This window comes from Sminthopsis crassicaudata, chromosome 1 (assembly GCF_048593235.1).
Source record: "Sminthopsis crassicaudata isolate SCR6 chromosome 1, ASM4859323v1, whole genome shotgun sequence".
Lineage (NCBI taxonomy): Eukaryota > Metazoa > Chordata > Mammalia > Dasyuromorphia > Dasyuridae > Sminthopsis > Sminthopsis crassicaudata.
The window spans coordinates 703,653,054-703,673,581 of record NC_133617.1 but is presented as its reverse complement, the minus strand read 5'-3'; the positions used below and the strand labels follow the sequence as shown (position 1 = coordinate 703,673,581).

General features: G+C 34.8%; 1 protein-coding gene across 3 annotated transcripts in view; it reads right to left on the bottom strand.

Moving 5' to 3' along the window:
* VGLL4 (vestigial like family member 4) overlaps positions 1–20,528 on the bottom strand; it is a 201,168-nt gene that overhangs the window by 154,720 nt on the left and 25,920 nt on the right. For all 3 annotated transcript variants that reach the window (XM_074283898.1, XM_074283901.1, XM_074283900.1), the window contains exon 2: positions 1,175–1,251. In XM_074283898.1, coding sequence (XP_074139999.1) covers positions 1,175–1,251 — 77 coding nt within the window. The remainder of the gene's footprint in view (positions 1–1,174; positions 1,252–20,528) is intronic.

Sequence of the window (20,528 nt, the reverse complement as noted above, 5' to 3'; positions counted from 1 at the left end):
CCCTCATGTTTGGAATACCCAACCTCCTTTCTCATCTCTGTTTATTAACTTCCTTTACATCTCAGTTAAATTCCACTTTCTGCAGGAGGCCCTTTCTAATCCCTCTTAATTCTAGTGCTTTCTTTCTGTTATTTCCAATTTATTCTATATATAGAAATATAGAAAGTTTGTATAAAGTTATTTACATGTTCCATCTCCTATATGAGTTACTTAAGAGCACAAACTTTTACCTTTCTTTGTAACCCCAGCATTTGGCACATAAAGGCAGTTAATAAATACTGTTTGACTTGACTGACTCTACATACAGAAAGGATCAACTGATGAAGAATGTCTATTGTCCAATCTCTGAAACACAGACAGACTGATAGCCTCCAGGAGCTCATCCATTAGTACCTGTATCTAACACAGACAATGCAAAAGGATAATGAATTTGCCTCGGTGAGTGAACAGGAGGCTGGATTACTTTGGAAGATTACCTATGGCTTGACTGATGCCAAGTTTCTCTGTGACACAAAGACCCATCTTTGTAACACTTGTAGTGTCCCAGTATTGTTGTATAAATACCATAACCTCTGAAGAAATGAAGGGAAATGGAGAAGTGTTTGATGAATTTAAGCTGGCTACAAGTTAGAAATATTGGAGAAGTGGTCTAGAGGTGATCATCAGAAAAATGTAGAACTAGAGGGAAAACAAAGGATAAGTCAGTCATCCCACAAGATCAATGGCTGCCAGCAGCACAAGTACTCCACTGGAGTATAGACAACATGGAAAGAACCGAAGAAGTGTATTTGCATATTCTTTGCATAGAAGTGTATTCCTTCTTCTTGTTATTGTTTGTCCTTCCTTCTGGAAGATTACCATGATATCAGAAAGGTGGAATCTCTCTTATATCATGACAATCAAGTTTCTGAAGGTTTAACAAGAATTGTCAAAGGTAGGGAAAGTATGGATAATTTTGATCTGCATTGTTGGAGGGAATATTAAATTGGTTAGATCATAGATTATTGGATTATCAGAGAAAATAAGATAAAAAGATGAGCCCTAATAAACACCAAAATTAAGAGTATACAAATATGCTGAGAATAAAGAAAAAAATAAACCACATTGATGACTACCACATGCGGGATTACAGGAAGGTACATTGTAAAGTACTTGTGAACAATTATTGACTTACGTTTTTCATCATCAGCATGCACTAGGGATGCAGCTCTTGACAAAACATCCAATGGGGTCTCCATTCCTGGTTGGAGCCTGAAAGAAAAAAACCACCACTAAGTTTTAGAGTGAACTACCAGATCTGTATCCCAAATAGATCATTTAAAAAAGGAAAAGGACTCACAAGTGCAAAAATATTTTAGCAGCCCTTTCCATAGTGGCAAGGAACTAGAAATTGAGTGGATGCCCATCAGTTGGGGAATAGCTGAATAAGTTATAGTATATGAATGTTATGGAATATTATTGTTCTATAAGAAATGATGAACAGGATGATTTCAGAGAAGCCTAGAGAAACTTACATGAACTAATACTAAGTGAAATAAGTAGAACCAAGAGAACATTGTATGCAGTGGCAACAAAGTTACCTGATGGTCAACTGTGATGGATTTGGTTCTTTTCAACAATGAGATGATTCAAAGCAATTCCAATAGATTTGTAGTGGAAAGAGCCATCCATATCCATAAAGAGAATTATGGAGACTGAATATGGATCAAAGCACAGTGTTTTCCCCTTTGTTGTTACTTTGCTTGATTTTTTTTCTTTCTCATTTTTTCCCTTTTGATCTGATTTTTCTTACACAGCATGACAAATATGGAAATAAGTTTGTAAAAATTGCATATGTTTAACCTATATTGGATTACTTTTTGTCTATGGAAGAGGGAAGGGAAGAAAGGAAGGAGAAAAATCTGAAACATAAGATTTTTCAGAGGTAAATGTTGAAAACTATCTTTGCATATATTTGGAAAAATAGAAAGCTATTACCAAAAAAAAAAAAAAAAAAAAAAAAAAAAAAAAAGATTTATAGTGTAAGTTCCGTGGAAACAGTAACTATGCTTTCTTTCATGAGAGAACTAAGGAAACCAAGAGAGAGGTTGACTTGCCTATAGTAACACTGCTAGTAAGTGTCAGAGGCAGGTTTTGGACCCAGCTCTTTCTAACATCTAAGTCCAGACCTATATCCATCATATTCATCAATAAAGACTGTATAGAAAGCCTTCCTGAATTGGCCCAGATTGCTTCACCTTACCCTCTGCAAGCTTAACCTTTGAGAAACCAGGATCATCTTATTATGGGAAGTTTTCAGACAAAGATTTTAATGCAAGCCATAAACTTTCATCCTCCTTCTCAATCCTCCTTCTCCTTGACTTCCCTGCAACTTGTAAGACTCACTCTCTTCTCTCTAGTTTTTGAGACCCTGATCCCTTGGTCCTCCTCTTCCCTGTGTGACCACACTTTGTTGGATCTTCATTCAGGTCACACCTTTTAAGCATAAATAACCTCAGTTCTAGACTCTCTCTCTTCTTCTATGTGGTTTCCTTTCCTCTTTATTCATTGTTCTCTTTTTTTCCTCAATAGTACTACAGTTTTATAACTATATATAAAGATAATTTTCAACATGCATTTTTATTATCATTATTATAATAGCTTTTTATTGACAAAACATATGCATGGGTAATTTTTCAACATTATCCCTTGCACTCACTTCTGTTCCAACTTTTCCCTTCCCTCCCTCCACTCCCTCCTCTAGATAGCAGGTAGTCCCATACATGTTAAATATGTTAAAGTATATGTTAAATACAATATAAGTATACATATTTATACAGTTCAACATTCATTTCTGCAAGATTTTGAGTTTGAAATTGTTTCTCCCTCCTGCTCTTACTTCCCCCTTTCCAAGACAGCAAACAAACTGATATGAGTTATATACGTACAATCATTTTAAACAAATTTCCCTATTAGTCATGTTGTAAAGGAAAAATCAGAAGAAAAGAGAAAAGCCACAAGAAAGAAAAAGCAAACCTCACCAAAAAAGGTGAAAATAATGTGCTTTGATCTGCATTGATTCGCCATAGTTTTTTCTCTGCAGGAAGATGGCATTTTCCATCCCAAGTCTATTGGAATTGTCTTGGATAACTGTATTGCTAAGAAGAACCAAGTCTATCATAGTCAATCATCGCATAATCTGTTACTGTATACAATGTCCTCCTGGTTCAGCTCACTTCACTGGACATCAATTCATGTAAGTCTTTCCAGGCTTTTCTGAAATCATGTGCTGATTATTCTCAAATCTATTTATCCAGCCCTATCCTCTCTCTTTACCTCCTTTCTTGCCTCTCAACTGTCCAGAGGGCATCTCACCTGAATGTCCCATAAACATTTTAAATTCAATGTGTCCCAAACTGAACTCATTATCCCCTTCCCCCAAGCCCTGTCCTCTTCACAAGTTCCCAATTACTGTTGAGAGTACCAATATCTTCCTAGCCACCCAAGCTCTAAAATTCTGACAATAAACCACTCCACTATTTTTGCCAAAAAAAAAAAAAAAAAAAAAGGAATCCTAAGGAATTAGAATGACAGAAAACAATTAAACAGTAACAAATTAAGAAGGTAATTTGTCAGAATTTTAGAATAGAGTTCTCAGTCTCAAAAGAATGCAGAGACTTCTAATTTAACCCCTTCATTTTAAAGATTAAAGGGAAATTTTAAGATTTTTAAGAAAATCATTTTGAGCAGGACCAGGAGATCATTGTATACTTCAACAACAATACTATATGATGATCAGTTCTGATGGACGTGGCCCTCTTCAACAATGAGATGAATCAAATCAGTTCCAATAGAGCAGTAACGAACTGAACCAGCTACACCCAGTGAAAGAACTCTGGGAGACTATGAACCACTACACAGAATTCCCAATCCCTCTATTTTTTCCACCTGCATTTTGGATTTCCTTCACAGGCTAATTGTATACTATTTCAAAGCCCGATTCTTTTTGTACAGCAAAATAACGGTATGGACAAGTATACATATATTGGATTTAATTTATACTTTAACATATGTAACATGTATTGATCAACCTGCCATCTTGGGGAGGGGATGGGGGGAAAAAGGGGAAAAACTGGAACAAAAGGCTTGACAATTGTCAATGCTGTAAAATTACCCATGCATATATCTGGTAAATAAAAAGCTATTAAAAAACAAAACAAAACAAAACAACAACAAAAAAACAACAACAAGAAAATCATTTCAGTGGTTGAATGAAAGATTCATTGGAGTAGGGAAAGACTTGAATCATGCAGACTATCCAACAGGTATTATTACAACATTTTTTGAGTAGAAAATAACGTGCTTAAAGTATTATATTAGATATATTACTGTTCCTGCAGTATATAAAGTAGATAAGAGAAGGAAAAGACTGGATTGGGATCAACTGGGAGGATTTTGCTGTAATACAGGTGTAAAGTGAGACCAGCTGGGAAATAATTATGGCAATCCAAGGGTAAAGGACTAGTTCCAGACTTAAACCATCAGTTATGGATAGCAGAATTGAACACATAAAGAGGGCAGTGAGAGAAATAAAATGAAACCTACAGAATGTTACATTTTATATAATTTTTTTAATATGTCAAGAGAAATGAAACATTAAATGTAGAATTGTACCACATTAACTATGAACACCTAGCCTCACAGAATTATAAAGTTGTCTTTAAAAGTTAGAAGGGACCCTATAGATCACCATCCCTAAATCTGTCATGCTGGGTATGCTAACATCAGAACCACAAAGAACAAAATTTAAACAACAACAACAAAAAAGATGATAAAGCATTTTTAAAGAGAATGTCAGTAACTCTTAAGCATGATTTTATTATTTTTTCCTGTAATTCCTATACCATTATTTTATAATAATATGAATAGAGTACTATACGAGGACTGAGGAATCCCTAAATTCAAATCCATTCTCACCTGCTTATTAGCTGTATGACACTGGGCAAGTCACTTAACTGTGTTGTTTCTCAGTCTCTTCACCTATAAAAGGAGGCTAAGTCTGCAATTCTATGAGTAACGATGGATTCACCTATCACACATGCTTCTTTGAAACCAACAATACATTCATACCAGATCAGGAGTACTGAATAATTTGTAGGCAATATATAAAACAAGTAAAAACAATTGGGGGGGGGGGGGGAAGGAGGCATCAATTTTGGATAGAAAACTTACTCACAAGGTTAAAAACCTTAAGAAGTTTTAAGAAGCAATATGGCAGAGTAGAAAAAGCTTTGACCTTATAGTCAAAAGATTTGGATTGGAATCCCCTCACTGACATTAGTCATGACAGGATGGGCAAATCACTAACCACTTCCAAGTCTGTTTTCGAGAATTAATGGAGGATGGGACTTTTATTCAGGAAGCCATGAGTTAAAATTTTGCCTCAGTTACTAGCCATATAACCCTGGGGTCAAGTAACTTGAATTCTGCTTGCCTTTCTTTTCTCATCTGTAAAATGGGAATAATAATAAGCCCTAACTCTCAGGGTTGTTTTGAAGCTCAAAAGAGATAATATTTATGAACTGCTCTGCACATTTAAAGCTCTATAAAAAATTAGCTATTACTTGTTCTATCTCCCTCACTTGTTCACTCCCACACTATTGTGTGAGATTTCATAATCCTTAAAGCATGATAGAAATGTAAATTGTTATTATTTCTGTGCACTGTATGTAAAAAAAGAAACTAGTCCTTTTTTGATCTATCCTTTGGATTGACAACAGAATTTCTTGGATATGTTAATTACAAGAATCACAACAAACTCTACTGAATGCCATCTATAATGTCCCTTGATGAATACTGGGGAATACAGAAATAAAAATGCTCTAAGGCATGCAATTTTACACGTGCAAAAGAATAGTCCAAAATACCTTTCTTTGTATCCCCAGTACCTAACATAGCATAGATGCTTAACAAATGTTTATTCACTGATTTGTTGACTGAGGGTATGAGGGTATGAGGGAGGGGGAGTAATTAGTTTCAGCAATACCTTCCAGATTCCAAAGAAAATGTAAATTTCTTGAGGGCAAGGAAGGATGTTGTATTTTTCCTATGTATTGAAGTCACAGAGCAGTACCTTAAACAGAGTCAGCATTTCAAACACATATAGATAACTCAAATTTCTTTATCAGCCACTGATCTTTTGAATATAACCTAAATTTTGGCGATCTTTCAAATCTCCATTCCCAACATTCCCCTATGTTCATTGTCTTTGTGCCTTTACTATCAACATACTCTATCTGGAATATAGTCTCATACCAATCTATCAAGATCTTCCCCATTTCTAATGACTCATTTCTAATGTCATTCATTCCTTTCTTTCTTTTTTTTCCCCTGAGGCAATTGGGGTTAAGTGACTTGCCCAGGGTCACACAGCTAGGAAGTGTTAAGTGTCTGAGACCAGATTGAACTCAGGTCCTCCTGACTTCATGGCTGGTGCTCTAGCCACTGCACCACCTAGCTGCCCCCCATTCCTTTCATAAGATCTTTTGCGATAACCATCCTGTCTCCACATAGAGATGATCTCTTTCCTCTCCAAATACTCATGGTATTTTTTTTGTATCTTTCTTATGAAATACCATATTCTGTCTTGTGCAACAGTGATTTTATGTTTTGCCTTATCCTTCCTTTCAAATATAAAATTCCTGAGGACAGGAACTATATTTTATTCATCTTGTATGTTTTCTAGTATGGGAGTTGCAGTGGGAAGAGAAGGAACTTGATTTCTCTGTACTTATAACATCCAGAATGTTAAAATCTTAGAATTGAAAGGCATTTCAGAGGCTTTTTGAGCTTACTTTGTATCCAAGAATTTTCTTTACAAACTACCCAACAAGTGGACATTTAGCCTTGTCCCCTAAAGAGCTCTGATGGGGGAAAAACCACCTTATGCTTCTGGTTTATATGTGTGATTTTGGATAAGTCCGTTAAATATCCCAGCGCCTCAGTTTCATTGTCATAAAACTGGGAGTGGGGGAAGTTGACTTGAAGGCAACAAAGATCCTTTCCATCTTTGGATCTTTGATTCCATAATCTAGCACATTCCATTTTTGCTTAGCTCTGTTATATACTTTTTTTTTATTTACATGTTTGTATCTTCCCTTCCAATGTAATATAATCTGCTTGAGGGCAAGGATGGTTTCTAACCCCCCCAAACAATGTCAATCATGCAATATGCACTGGCCAAATGCATTAAATTAAATGGGATTAAAATTTTCTTATATCAAACCTAAATCTCTCTGCTACCAGTTATGCCTTCTAGAATTAAGCAAAACCATTTAACAGTCCTTCAAAGACTTAGAGATATTTTCCATATGACTATAGTCTTCTTTTTATTACAGGCTAAAATACCCCAGTTCTTCTGCTTTATCTATGTGCTTCTCAAAATGTGAAGTTCAGAATCTAACAGAGTATCCCAAATGTGTAATATATTTTATTTGTTCTTAACACTTAATCTCTTAAAGATCTTCTAAATGATCTTAAAATCACATTACTTTTTTTGGTTGCCATATAACACTGTTGAATAATTTTTTTTCCAGACAAACTGATATCTGGCTACATCTCCACCATCTTGTACTTGAAACCCAGATTAAGAGCTTATATTTTACTTATTAATGTTTATTTTATTTGTTTTAGCCTTACATCTTAACTTGTTGAGACTAGATGTTGTCATTGGAGTGTCAGCTACTGTTCCTGGCTTTATGTTACCTTCAAATCTGATAAGCACTTCAAATAAATCATTTACAAAACTATTAGATAGTATGAAGCCAAGGACAGACCTAGGAGATACTCCACTACAGGCTTTTTTTCTAATGGGACACTGAATCTTTAATAACTACTGTACTCTTTGGGTCTAGCTATTAATCAATTCTAAGTTTACTCACTGAGCTATATCTCGTCCACACAAATATCAAGAAAACCTTTGACAACTGCTTTGCTTACTATGATTTGTTTAACATAACCTTGCCAACGATGGAAATCAGGTTTACTTGACATGACCTGTTCATGATGATGTGCTACTTTTGTGATCACCATTTCCTTTTAGAAATGTTCACTAATTGTCCCTTTAACAATATGTGCTGTGACTTTGTTAATAATGGAAGTCATTTTCACAAGTTTATAGTTTACAAACTCTATTATTATTATTATTATTATTATTTTTTTTTTTAGGTAGGGACACTTGTCCTTTTTCCTTTCCCATTCTCCCTAATCTAGCCTCTTCCATTCTCCCATATTCCCTAATCTAGCCAAGATAGCTGATGGGTGTTCACTAATCACATCTACCATTCTTTCAATGGTCTGATCCAAGTGACAAGTACATCAAGAACAACTAGGGGCTGTCTTATTATCTTTCTATTTATCTTGGGTATGAACTCATAAGTCATTTTGGTCCTGTCACGTTAATCACATTATCACTAATAAAAATATTTGAGTGCTGATATAACTCTCATATAGTGTAGTTCAAACATTGACTCATATTTAGAAGGTCAATAAAATAAATTCTCATTTCAATGTATATTTAATATATATCTACTGTGCAAAGAATATGTGCCGGGAGAGATACAAAGCCAAGATTGGACAGAATTTCTTTCCTCCCTGAACTCTTAAATTTAACAGAAAAATCTGTTGGATTGTGTACAATCTCTGATTTTAAGGAGTTAAAAATGAGGATAGATTTTCTTGTGAGTGAATTAGTTATTAATCTGTTTCAATTGTAAAAATAGCAGAAATGACAAGATTATTCAAGCAACCATGTGATTTGTTAGCTAAATGTAGAAGTACCCTCCATCAGCAGTAAAATGGATTAGTTACACAATATATAGAAGAAAAACAACTTAGCCTAATTTTTGATGAGCTCAAAGGTTTCAGTTACAAAAGGAAGACCTGAACTTGATAAAAGAAAAAGTCCTTGAAAAATTGAAAAACAATTAAGCATAAACTAGATTTATATAAGTACCTCACACCCTATAAGATAAGCCTCAAATAGATACATGAATAAGATATTTTAAACATGTTTCTATATAGGTATATATGCATGTGTATATTACACAGGTATACATACTTACATATGTGAACAAAGATATCCCCTTTCAGATCTATGAATTGGGAAAGAATTCATGACCAAACTGAATAGGATAGAGAGAATATCAGAAGATAAAATGGACAATTTTAATTAGATAAAAATGAAAGTTTTACATAAACAAAACTAAAGCAGCTAAAATTAAAAGGGAAGCAAGTAACCAGGAAAACATCTTTGCAGCAAGTTTTTCTGATAAAGGTCTAATTTCTAAAATATATAAGGAACTTATTTCATTTATAAGAATGAGTCATTTTTTAATTAATAAGTCATTAAAGGATATGAATGGATAACTTTCAGAGGAAGGATTTCAAGGTATCAATAGCCATATTTTTTAAATGCTGCAAATTACCTAATAAAGAAATGCAAATTAAAGTGACTTTGAGGTTCAATCTCATATCCATTAAATTAGCAAAGATGACAAAAAAGGAAAATGATAAATGGTGGAGCTGAGGGAAGAGACACATTGATACACTATTGGTGAAGTTACAGACTTGTCCTGTCATTTGAGACAGTAAATTTCTATTCCCCAAGAAGTCATTTTGATTCAGTGTTACTACTACCACCATCACCACCACTACTACATTTAAACACCAAAGAGATCATAGGAAGAGGAAAAGAACCTATATAAACATAAAAATATTTATAGTAGTTATCTTTATAATGGCAGCAAAAAATTGGAAACTAAGAAATGCCCTTTAATTGGGAATTGGCTAAACAAATTCTATTATACAGATGTAATAGAATACTATTGTACCACAAGAAATGATGGAAAGGGATAAGTTGGGAGAAACTTGGGAAGATTTGTAGGAACTGAAGCAGAGATAAGTGAACATAATCAGGACAACTTAACACCCACAGTGTAAAGAAAAACAACTTTGAAAGACTTAACTTTGATCAATGCAGTGATTAACTTAGATTGCAGAAGATGAACAATGCAACCCATTGACAAAGAGATGAAGGATTCAAGATAATGAATGAGACATACAGTTTTGCATATTGCCAACATGGAACATGTTTTGCTTGACTGTTTATTTGTTACAAAGATTTTGCTTTTCTTTTAAAATTGGGAGGAGGGACAAATGCCTATTAATTTTAAAAAGTTAAAAAGGAAATAGAAAAACCTGTTCTCCATCAATATTTCCAACCCTATTTTTATCTCCTAGTTACATTTGCTCCTATGTAGTTTCTACTTGTCCTCTAAGACCTCTTGGAAACCTATAACTTTGTTAAGACTATACTTTCTCCCTTTCTCTCTGTGTTCTTTCAACTAACAAAATTACCATTTTATACTTCTATAGAGATTATAAGATTTCAAAGTATTTCTATATGTCATTTCATTTTAATTATATCACTTTATCTTTTCAGTTTTCACATAAATAATTTCATCTAATTATTCTGAGGTAGCTAAGGCCAATATGATTATTCTCATTTTACAAATGAGGAAACAGATCAGTTAAGTAATTTACCTAAAGTAACACAGAACAAAACCCAAACTTGAAGGACAAAAATGCATGTGTGACACTATATATTTTTTAAAAGACTTTTATTTCTAGTATCATAAAATCAAAGAGTTTTGCAGCTAAAAAACAGATGAATTCACTCCCCTCATTTTATAGAAAAGGAAACAGATCTAGAAAGACTATGATTTCCCAATATTAAACCAATTTGTTAGGAGCAAAACTAAAACTAAAACTGAGTTCTCCTGATTCACAAGCAAGTGATGCTGTTGCTCTATATTTTGTTTGATCTTCATAATAAAGTTTTGAATATGTAGATAGGGCAGTTACTACTGTCCCTATTTTATAAGGAAAAAAATGAGACATGAAAAATAATGATTTTTCTAAGGTCATAGAGCAAATAAGCAAAAGAAACAAGACTAGAACTCTTAAATCTTTTCATGATCCCAAGTGAGATCCTATTACCTTCGGAAATAAATGAAAAAAAAATAGTATCTTTTCCCTTATTAAAAGCAAGGAAATCTTACACAGTTTGGGAGCATGGGGGGAAGATGTGTGGGAGGGAATAATTGGTGAAGAAAAGGTTAACTCTCAGAGACATTTAAAGCTATTATTAGGGAAATTAAATCTGGCAGCAGAAGAAACAAGAATTTTTTTAACAACTAAAGTTATAGCTTAGAAGCTGGTCTGAGTCACAGCTGAGCACAATCTTCAAAGGTTTCCAACTAACTTAAGTTTCAGAGAGAGTGAATATTTTTTTTCTATTTATCTCTGGTAAAGAAAATCAAGGTTTATATTGTGATTAATAACAGAGTTTTGTGAGTAATGTACTTAACTTGTACCCAGATACTCATATTTCTTTAAACCTTAGGCTAAATCATATATAATGTTGTCTACATTCCAGTAATCAAATGCATCTGTGACCTCATCCATTTGGATGTTTCCTGTAAAAATTACAAGTCCTTCATGGCTATTTATCCTATGTAAAACTTGGCTTAGGTTTTCCAATCAATTCATCATATTGGGGCTCACTCAATCTTCTAGAAGTCATTCTTAATTTTTTCCTAATGACTTGAGGATATCAGTGGAGCACTTGAGATGCCTACTTCTGCTCAACATGTGGCCAATCCATTTTTTAACCTTACTTTTACTTTATGCCATCTTTTTCCTCTAGTTCCCCTGGAAAGTTTTCAATTTTAAATGATGTAGCCTTCTCACCTCCTTTTTAGTGCCTTTCATGTGATATCCATTTTCAATTGTTTTGAGACAATTATGTTCTTTATCTCAGAATAGAATAATATTTGTGTTTAAAAGGTGGGCCTTTATTTCTGGCAAAAAAATTGGAGCTATTAGAAGAGTTTTTCAATTCCCTGAAGGCAAAACCATCTCCTCTCCCCTTCTTATTTAGTTCTGAGCTGAATCTGTTGTCTATATGTACCATCTGGCCCAGATAAATATAGTAATGGACAAGCACCATTGTCCATGGAATTTCAGGCAATAAACATAATGCTGGCAATAGACATTCTTCCTCCATTTGTTCTACTTTTTTGTGGGTTCTCAGATTAGATCTCTTCCAAAAGACAATGAAATATTCTCAAGTTTGATGTGACTTTGCATATTGTCATGAGGAAGGAGAACATCTGGAGAACTTAACCATCCATAAAGAATTTCTTTTCCATTTAGACTCTAAGCTGGATCTTCTCTATCTTGATGACAAATCTTTTGTGAATGTAAGTCTACAGGATTTATGCCTAACGTTTGTGATAAGAAAGTCACTGAAAAAGTTTGTATATGTTGTTATATCTTTCAAGGCATCCTGGATGATGTTGGTATTTAAGTAAAAGATGAAAAGCTAAAACATTTATTAAATATTATATGCCAGGCACTGTGCTAAGGATTAGGGCTACACATATTAAAAAAGAGAGAAAAAGAGAAAACACCCTTGTTTTCAAGAAGCTTACTTTCCAAAGGAGGAAGACAAAACCCAAAGGAAATCCAAAAACAGAGAAGTAAGGAGAGACAGTTTGTAGGAGGCAGGGTTTGGAAATGATGGCTAGGAAATGATGTGGATACTTGATTCTGGAAAGATAAAGCGACTGTTTACCTATCAGAAATTAGAGTGAACCCAGAATTGGAGACCAAGATTTTGTAAGAATAGTCATGAAGGGGATAAGGATGTTTGCCAGAGTACAGGCATCATGATTTAGAAATAGTAGCCAAGAAAACAATCTTTAAGCCAGAATTTTGAGTTTTGTAAAGGCTGATGGAACATTACAAACAATATCTCTTTTCATGCATCAATAAAGAATAAAAACCAATAAAGTGATGTTCATCAACTGGGGAATGGCTGAATAAGTTATGATATATGAATGCAATGGAATATTATTGTTCTATAAGAAATGATGAGTGGGCTAATTTCAGAAAAGCCTGGAAAGACTTACATGAACTGATGCTGAGTGAAGTAAACAGAATCAAGAAAATATTGTGCACAGCAACAGCAAGATTATATGATAGCTATGATGGAGTTGGCTCTTCTCAGCAATGCAGTGATTCAAGATAATTCCAATAGACTTGGGATGGAAAATGCCATTCACATCCAGAGAGAAAACTATGGAGGCATTTTTTCACTTTTTTTTTTGTTTGCTTTTTTTCTTGTGTTTTTTTCCTTTTGTTCTGATTTTTCTCTCACAACGTGACTAATGTGAAAATATGTTTTAAATGATGGTATGTGAATAGTCTATATAAGACTGCTGTCTTGGGGAGGAGGGAGATAAAGGAAGGAAGGAGGGAAAAATGGAACTCAAAATTTTATAAAAATGGATGTTGAAAACTATCTTTGTATGTAATTGAAAAAATAAAAGGCTATCAAAATTTTTTTAAAAGAATAAAAAACATGTTAGAGATCCAATGAGGCAAAGTTATCCCAAGGACATTTAAGGATAAAAATGGAAGTACAAACAGAAGACAAGTGTAAAAGATCTGCTAAGTTTTTTTTTAAACTGTGTTCACCATCAAGAACAATAGAGCCACCTTACACTAATTAAGAGACTAAATAGCAAACAATATTTTTGCTATTTTCAATGGTATTTGAGAGTATCTTCTCTATTTGGAATGCATCCCTTTTAAAAAAATCTCTACTTCATAGAATGTCTTTTTCCTTCAAAGCTCAATTCAAGTACTACTTGGAAACTTTTCTCATACCTTCCCAAAACCTTTCCATGGTGTCTGTGACAGAAACTTGTACTGATTTTATGTTTGTTCTATATATCTATTTTTGTTATATGTGTATATAGGCATATACATATATATATATTTGCATACGCATATTATATAAACATCATCTTCTCTCCCCACAAAAGAATGTAATCCCCTTGAAGGCAGGAATTGTTTCTTTTCTTTCTTTTTTTTTTCTTTTTTTTTTTTTTTTAGCCTTTTCATTCCCAGGAATTTCAACAGTGTCCAACATATATTTAGTGCTTAATAAATGCTTGTTGGTTATTGATAGATTGAGGGTAGATCTTTCAAATCTGGATCCATATCCTGCTTCTGACACCTACTAATAAATTTGTGATCCTGGGCATGTAGCTTAACCTGTTTGTACCCCCAGGCAACTCTATAGTTGTAAATTGCATACCAGTTGCTAACCAGAATCAGTGAAAGCAGCTTCCAAACTGAGTTACCCCAGACTAATGAAATCACAAGTCTGGATCCCAATTCCTTCTCTTCCCACCCTACTCTGACCAAAAAAAAAAAGGTACTTCACTGTATTTTTCTAAAGCATTCATGGTTCTTTCCACTTTAACCATGCTCATGGAAAATCTAAAAGGAAGTTAATATCCATAGCCAAAGGCCACCATTTTTACCTTAGTGACAGCTACTAGAACTTATAAACATAGTAACTTAGGAAGTATTAACCAGTCACTGCCTTACAAATCACAAACTTTCAAACTAGGCTATCCTAAATTAGTTTATGTCTCCTTGTTATTGGCCAAAAATTATCCTCCCATTAAACAATTTGTTAGAAAATATTTGTTTAGCAACTACTAAGTACAAAATACTGCACTGGATGCTAGGATTACAAATACCAAAAAATGAAACATTCCTTATTCTCAGGGAGCTTACATTCTATGTGAGGATACAATATGCAGGCATGTATGTGTTCTGTATAAGTATATATGTATAGATGTGTGTATAGTCATAAATATATATATGTATATATATAATACATATACACATATAACACATAATATAATATAATGTAACAAAATAGGAATATTACATAGTATGCTACAATGTAATAAACTATATTATTTACACATACTATGGGGCTATTTACACATACTAGGGTACTAGATCTAGAATCAGGAAGATATATCTTCCTGAGTTCAAACCTTAAATACTTACTAGTTCTGTGATCCTGAGAAAATCACTTTACCCTGTGAGCTTCAGTTTCCTCATCTATAAAATGGGCTAGAGAAGGAAATGTCAAAGCACTCCAGTATCTTTGCCAAGAAAACCCCAAAATGGGGTTATGATGAGTCAGACATGACTGAAAAATGACTAAACAGAACATAAATAATAAACATTATATACTTTATTATACAACAAACATCTAAATCAATATTAATATTATATACATAGAATAAGTATGTTATTAATAAATGATGATGGTACTAATAATAGCTAATATTTATAAAATACCTTCGGGTAGCTATGTGTCATGGTGGATAGAGTACCAGACCTGAGTCAGGAAAATTCATTTTTCTGAGTTCATATCTGGCCTCAGATACTTCCTAGCAGAGTTACTCTGGGCAAGTCATGTTACCATCTACCTCAGTTTCCTCATCTGGAAAAAAAATGGTAAACCAGGCCAGTATCTCTACCATCTCTACCCTTGAGCTCATGAAATGTCAGGTTGGACTGAAAAGACTGAACAACGACAAAAAAAAAAAAAAAGAGTCTAGAAAGAAAGGCCTGGATGCAGATTGTGAATAGAGGAATTTCTATTTTATCCCAGAGACTGTAAGGAACCACTGAAGTTTATTAAGTAGGGTGGTGACACAGCTGAGGTTTCTTTCCAAGTTTTATCTACCAAAGTGCTGCTTTGGGAAGCAGGTTACAGAAAAGGGCGTTTGATTCTTAGCCAGATAAAGGATAAAAGAGCAAATCAAACTCATATTCAACCAATCCCCTGTGGAACATTAATTCATTACCTTCTCAGGATTAGGTGCTAGAATCTTCTCCTTCATTTGAATTGCAGATAAACCTTCCCTTTATTAATTCTTTTCAAGTCTCTCTTTACTTATGGGACTTCAGATTTCCAGAATTACTTCTTCACCATGTGGGTTATAAATTGAAGGAACACTCAAAAGTAATAACAGCAAAAATAGTAGCTAGCTTATCCTATTGTAATATTTGAAAGTTTACAAAATGCTTTCCTCACAAATAGTACAAATATGATCAGCCCATTCCACGAATGTATAAACTAAGGCTCAGAGGTTAAACAACTTGCTCCTGATTTCATAGCTATATTTGTAGGTTTTGGAGCCAAAAGATCTGAGTAAAAATCTCAGATCTTTTGGCTCCAAAACCTACATTCATAAGTACTAATTTATGAGGGTATTTCATTTGTATTTGGGTATCTGGTTCCTTATGAGTTTTTTACACTCCCAAAATAGGGCATCTGATCAATTTAATTTACTTGGAAAGAAGAGACCTACCACCTCAAAGATTAAAAAAGACAAGAATTGAGAACATATTACTTTGCTGGTAGGCAATCCCCTTATCATAGGATCAAAGGATTTAAGAGTTGGAAAGGACCTTAGAAGACATGTAATCCAAATCGCTTAGTTTAGAGATGAGGAAATAGAAGCTTGTAGGTACTAACTTTCATGTAGGTACTAACTGGCAAATGTAAGCTCGGCTTTGGATCCTGGGCTTCTTCCATTAGAGCCAGTATTTCTTCCATTCAACCAGGCCCAATGGGACTACTCCATTTAGAATCACAACACAAACCTCCCTTGGGATGTCTCTGATCTACTTGAGAACAGGGACTGTCTTGTGTTTCTATTTGCTATCTCAGTGCTTAGCACAGTACTTTGAACACAGAAAGCACTTAATAAATACTTTTTCTTTCATTCATTCATTGATTGATTTCCTCACAGTGACTCTAAAGGGAATGCACAGGTCTAAGAAAGATAATTCTCCATTTATTTCCTTTTAGCTGATTCAACACTAAAGGAAAGTTGTTTAACCTAAAACATACAGTACAGTTAAAAAATACCATGATTAGCATTACTGAATATTTGGTTATAAGACTTGAGCTCATGAAATACATCCTGTAGCATTTTTAATCTACTGTAAAACAGCTTGCTATTTACCTCCAGCCCAAAACATGATATGTCCCTTTAATTTTTCAGTGTCTCCATATACATCTTCCTTCCTCTTTCCCACCTTGCCAGACCATACAGTTAAAATACATTTCCTTAATGGTGTCTTACCTTAAAAAGTTATGGGAGAAATCCCCCTATATCTGATTTTAAACTCTCATATATGGGATTTAATTAACCATGGAACTCTCCAAAAAAACCTATAAGTGTATTTCTCTTCATTTGTCTATTTTGCATGTAAGAAATTCTCTTTTCCTAATTTTTGGAGCTATCATAGAGTTGAAGCTTTTCCCCTTTCACTAATTTTCCTCACACATATGATACAGAGTTTAATCCAACATGGCATTAAGGAGACCATAACTCTAACAATCACCATAGTCCCTAAAAATCATTACCACATGAATTTCTTGATTTTTAAACTACACCAAGGTTTTCCCTTTTATTTGCGGTTTTTTCCTTTTAAGAATTCATTGCTGCTATACTTGTTATTATTATTATTGCATTTCAAATGCAATAAAAGTTGGGACAAAAAGCAATTTATATAATTCAAAGTCTAGGCCAATAGCTGGATGCCTTTTTAACATTTACTACAGCATATCTCTCCATCTATCAACACATATATCCATATAAACATTTATATAGATACACACATAGTATATGTAAACATATGTACAGATATCTCTAGCTATCTATATGTCCATCAACAAATATATCTATCATATACATATATAGATACACATCTATATCTCCCTATGCACATATATCTGTATCTATCTGATGTTAACACTATAAAGAACCAAATTTGTTTTAGTTCTTCATAGAAAGTTACATGATAGATGTCTTAGAATGTTCAGGGAAAACCCATCTGGATGTTTATTTTACATAGTAAATGTATCAAAAACTAAAGTATGAAAACTTCAGATTGGTCATAAGCATAACTTAAGAAATGGCTGAAAACATATCCAAAAATAAGGTTTCTTCCCTTCCACATTTTAAATAAGCATGTGACTTTATCACTAGTCAACTTTCCATATAAAAGACGGGACAGAATATGCTACTATAGAGGAGAATTTTGTTTTATTGTATGCTACTGTAAAAGTATTAGCAAAAAGTACTAGCAAAAACAATGATAATTCACTTTAGCACCTATAAAGTTTAAAATTCAGTTATCTAGTACTTTATTATTTTCACTCAATTCCAAATAGTTTAAAATAAAATAACAATAATCTTCATTACTCTTGTATCTTGTGCTTTTCAGGAAATATATTTAATCCTTAAGGTTAGGATAGGTACTGTTATACTAAGTTTACAAAAGAGAAAACTGCATTCTAGGTAAGTTTAAATCCAGTTCTCCCACTAATAAACCAATGATCTTTCCACTAAACTATTTAGAGTTCTATTTTCAAAGTATCCTATGAATGTTTTTATAACAAGTTTATTTTCCTGAATTTTGTTTGGATCAACACTAAAACTAGTTTGCATTTCAGTCCAGAAGTAATTAAAATTTTCCCAGTTAATCCACAAATTGGGCAGCATACCTCTTTATAATGAGGGGGCTGTTTTGAAGCCAGCCCTAATAAGAAAAAGCTCATAAGAATGCCTACACTCTTCATTAACTCTGCAGGGAGCACAGCTCAAGTACAGTAAGAACTCAATTCGGATGCTTTGTCTTGTCTCTATCTAAGGACAGAGTTCAAGATTGGTCGAGTGTGTATAACTGAACTTTGAATCTTGTGAAGACAGTTGGCATTGATGATGGATTTCTAAAAATGCTCAGGGGAAACACATCTGGACATTTATTTTATATAACAGGGGAGCAGGGTTTTGAACTGGAAAACAAAATACTCCAAAACGGCAGATCACTCCTGAGAAACAGAAATAAACTAAAAAAAGAACACCAGGATCCTGGTTTTTATTAGGAAGTGAAGAAAACACAACTAATAAATAGCACCAATGATGACAGCAGTATAGATTTTTTTTTAATGCCAATTTAAAGCAAACTTCAAATGTCTGTAGGTAAATAATTCACCTAAAAAAAAATATTAAGCAATCTCAGGAAGACCTATTATCATTATGAAAGAAAGAAGAAAAAAAAAAAGAAAGAAGGAAAGAAAGAAAAAAGAGACAGACAGAGAGAAGGAAAGAAAAAGAAATAAAAAACAAAAGAAAGAGAACAGAAAGGAAGGAAGGATGGAAAAAGAGGAAGGAAAGAAGGAAGGAAGGAAGGAAGGAAGGAAGGAAGGAAGGAAGGAAGGAAGGAAGGAAGGAAGGAAGGAAGGAAGGAAGGAAGGAAGGAAGGAAGGGAGGCAGGGAGGCAGGGAGGCAGGGAGGCAGGGAGGCAGGGAGGAAGGGAGGAAGGGAGGAAGGGAGGAAGGGAGGAAGGGAGGAAGGAAGGAAGGAAGGAAGGAAGGAAGGAAGGAAGGAAGGAAGGAAGGAAGGAAGGAAGGAAGGAAGGAAGGAAGGAAGGAAGGAAGGAAGGAAGGAAGGAAGGAAGGAAGGAAGGAAGGAAGGAAGGAAGGAAGGAAGGAAGGAAGGAAGGAAGGAAGGAAGGAAGGAAGGAAGGAAGGAAGGAAGGAAGGAAGGAAGGAAGGAAGGAAGGAAGGAAGGAAGGAAGGAAGGAAGGAAGGAAGGAAGGAAGGAAAGAAGGAAGGAAGGAAGGAAGGAAGGAAGGAAGGAAGGAAGGAAGGAAGGAAGGAAGGAAGGAAGGAAGGAAGGAAGGAAGGAAGGAAGGAAGGAAAGAAGGAAGGAAGGAAGGAAGGAAGGAAGGAAGGAAGGAAGGAAGGAAGGAAGGAAGGAAGGAAGGAAGGAAGGAAGGAAGGAAGGAAGGAAAGAAGGAAGGAAAAATAACTTTTCCCCTTCAGTAAAGTATGATCTTTGAATAAGAAATAGAAGTAAACAGTTGGTACAGGAGGTGCTTTTGTTTTTGTTTTTTTCCTCAGGTGCTGGAAGGATAGATGAATGGAAGGGAGTCCCTGTTGCCTAGCACCACCTGAAATCTCATTCATTTCCCTCCAAACCAGTACAGGCTGACCGGCACCCCGGGCTTCCAGCAACCTCTTTCCATAGCCACTACGTAGTTGGAGTCACAACTTCCCCTTCTCCTTGCCTTACGACCCTCCACCGAACATTCCCCTCTCAAGCCCAGTTCTCTTCAAAATTAGGAAACCTCAGATTCTTCCACTCAGACCTGGATCAGCTCAGCTGATTGCCACCCCTACTTACACGGAAGGTGTTTATTTCTTTCCCTTCTCCTCTTTCCCCCTTCCTCCCTTCTCTAATGGGATTCCGTCAGTCTTCACCCACCACATCAAAAAAATGCCATTCGTTCTCCCTTCTCCAAGGAAGACCCCATTCGGCTGTCATCCAGCCTCACAGAAAGGACTCTAAACTGCTTCGCTGTCCATAATGGAGAAGGGACTCCCTCCACGGCGGTTCACACTCCCAGACCCTGAGAGAGAGCTCCCTCCGATGCTCTTCTCTCCCCCTGCCCCCGACTTCTGTCCCTTTGGGGAGGGGGGAGTCATCTCCGAGGTTTCCCTGGTTTCTCCTCCCCACCTAAAACAGGCC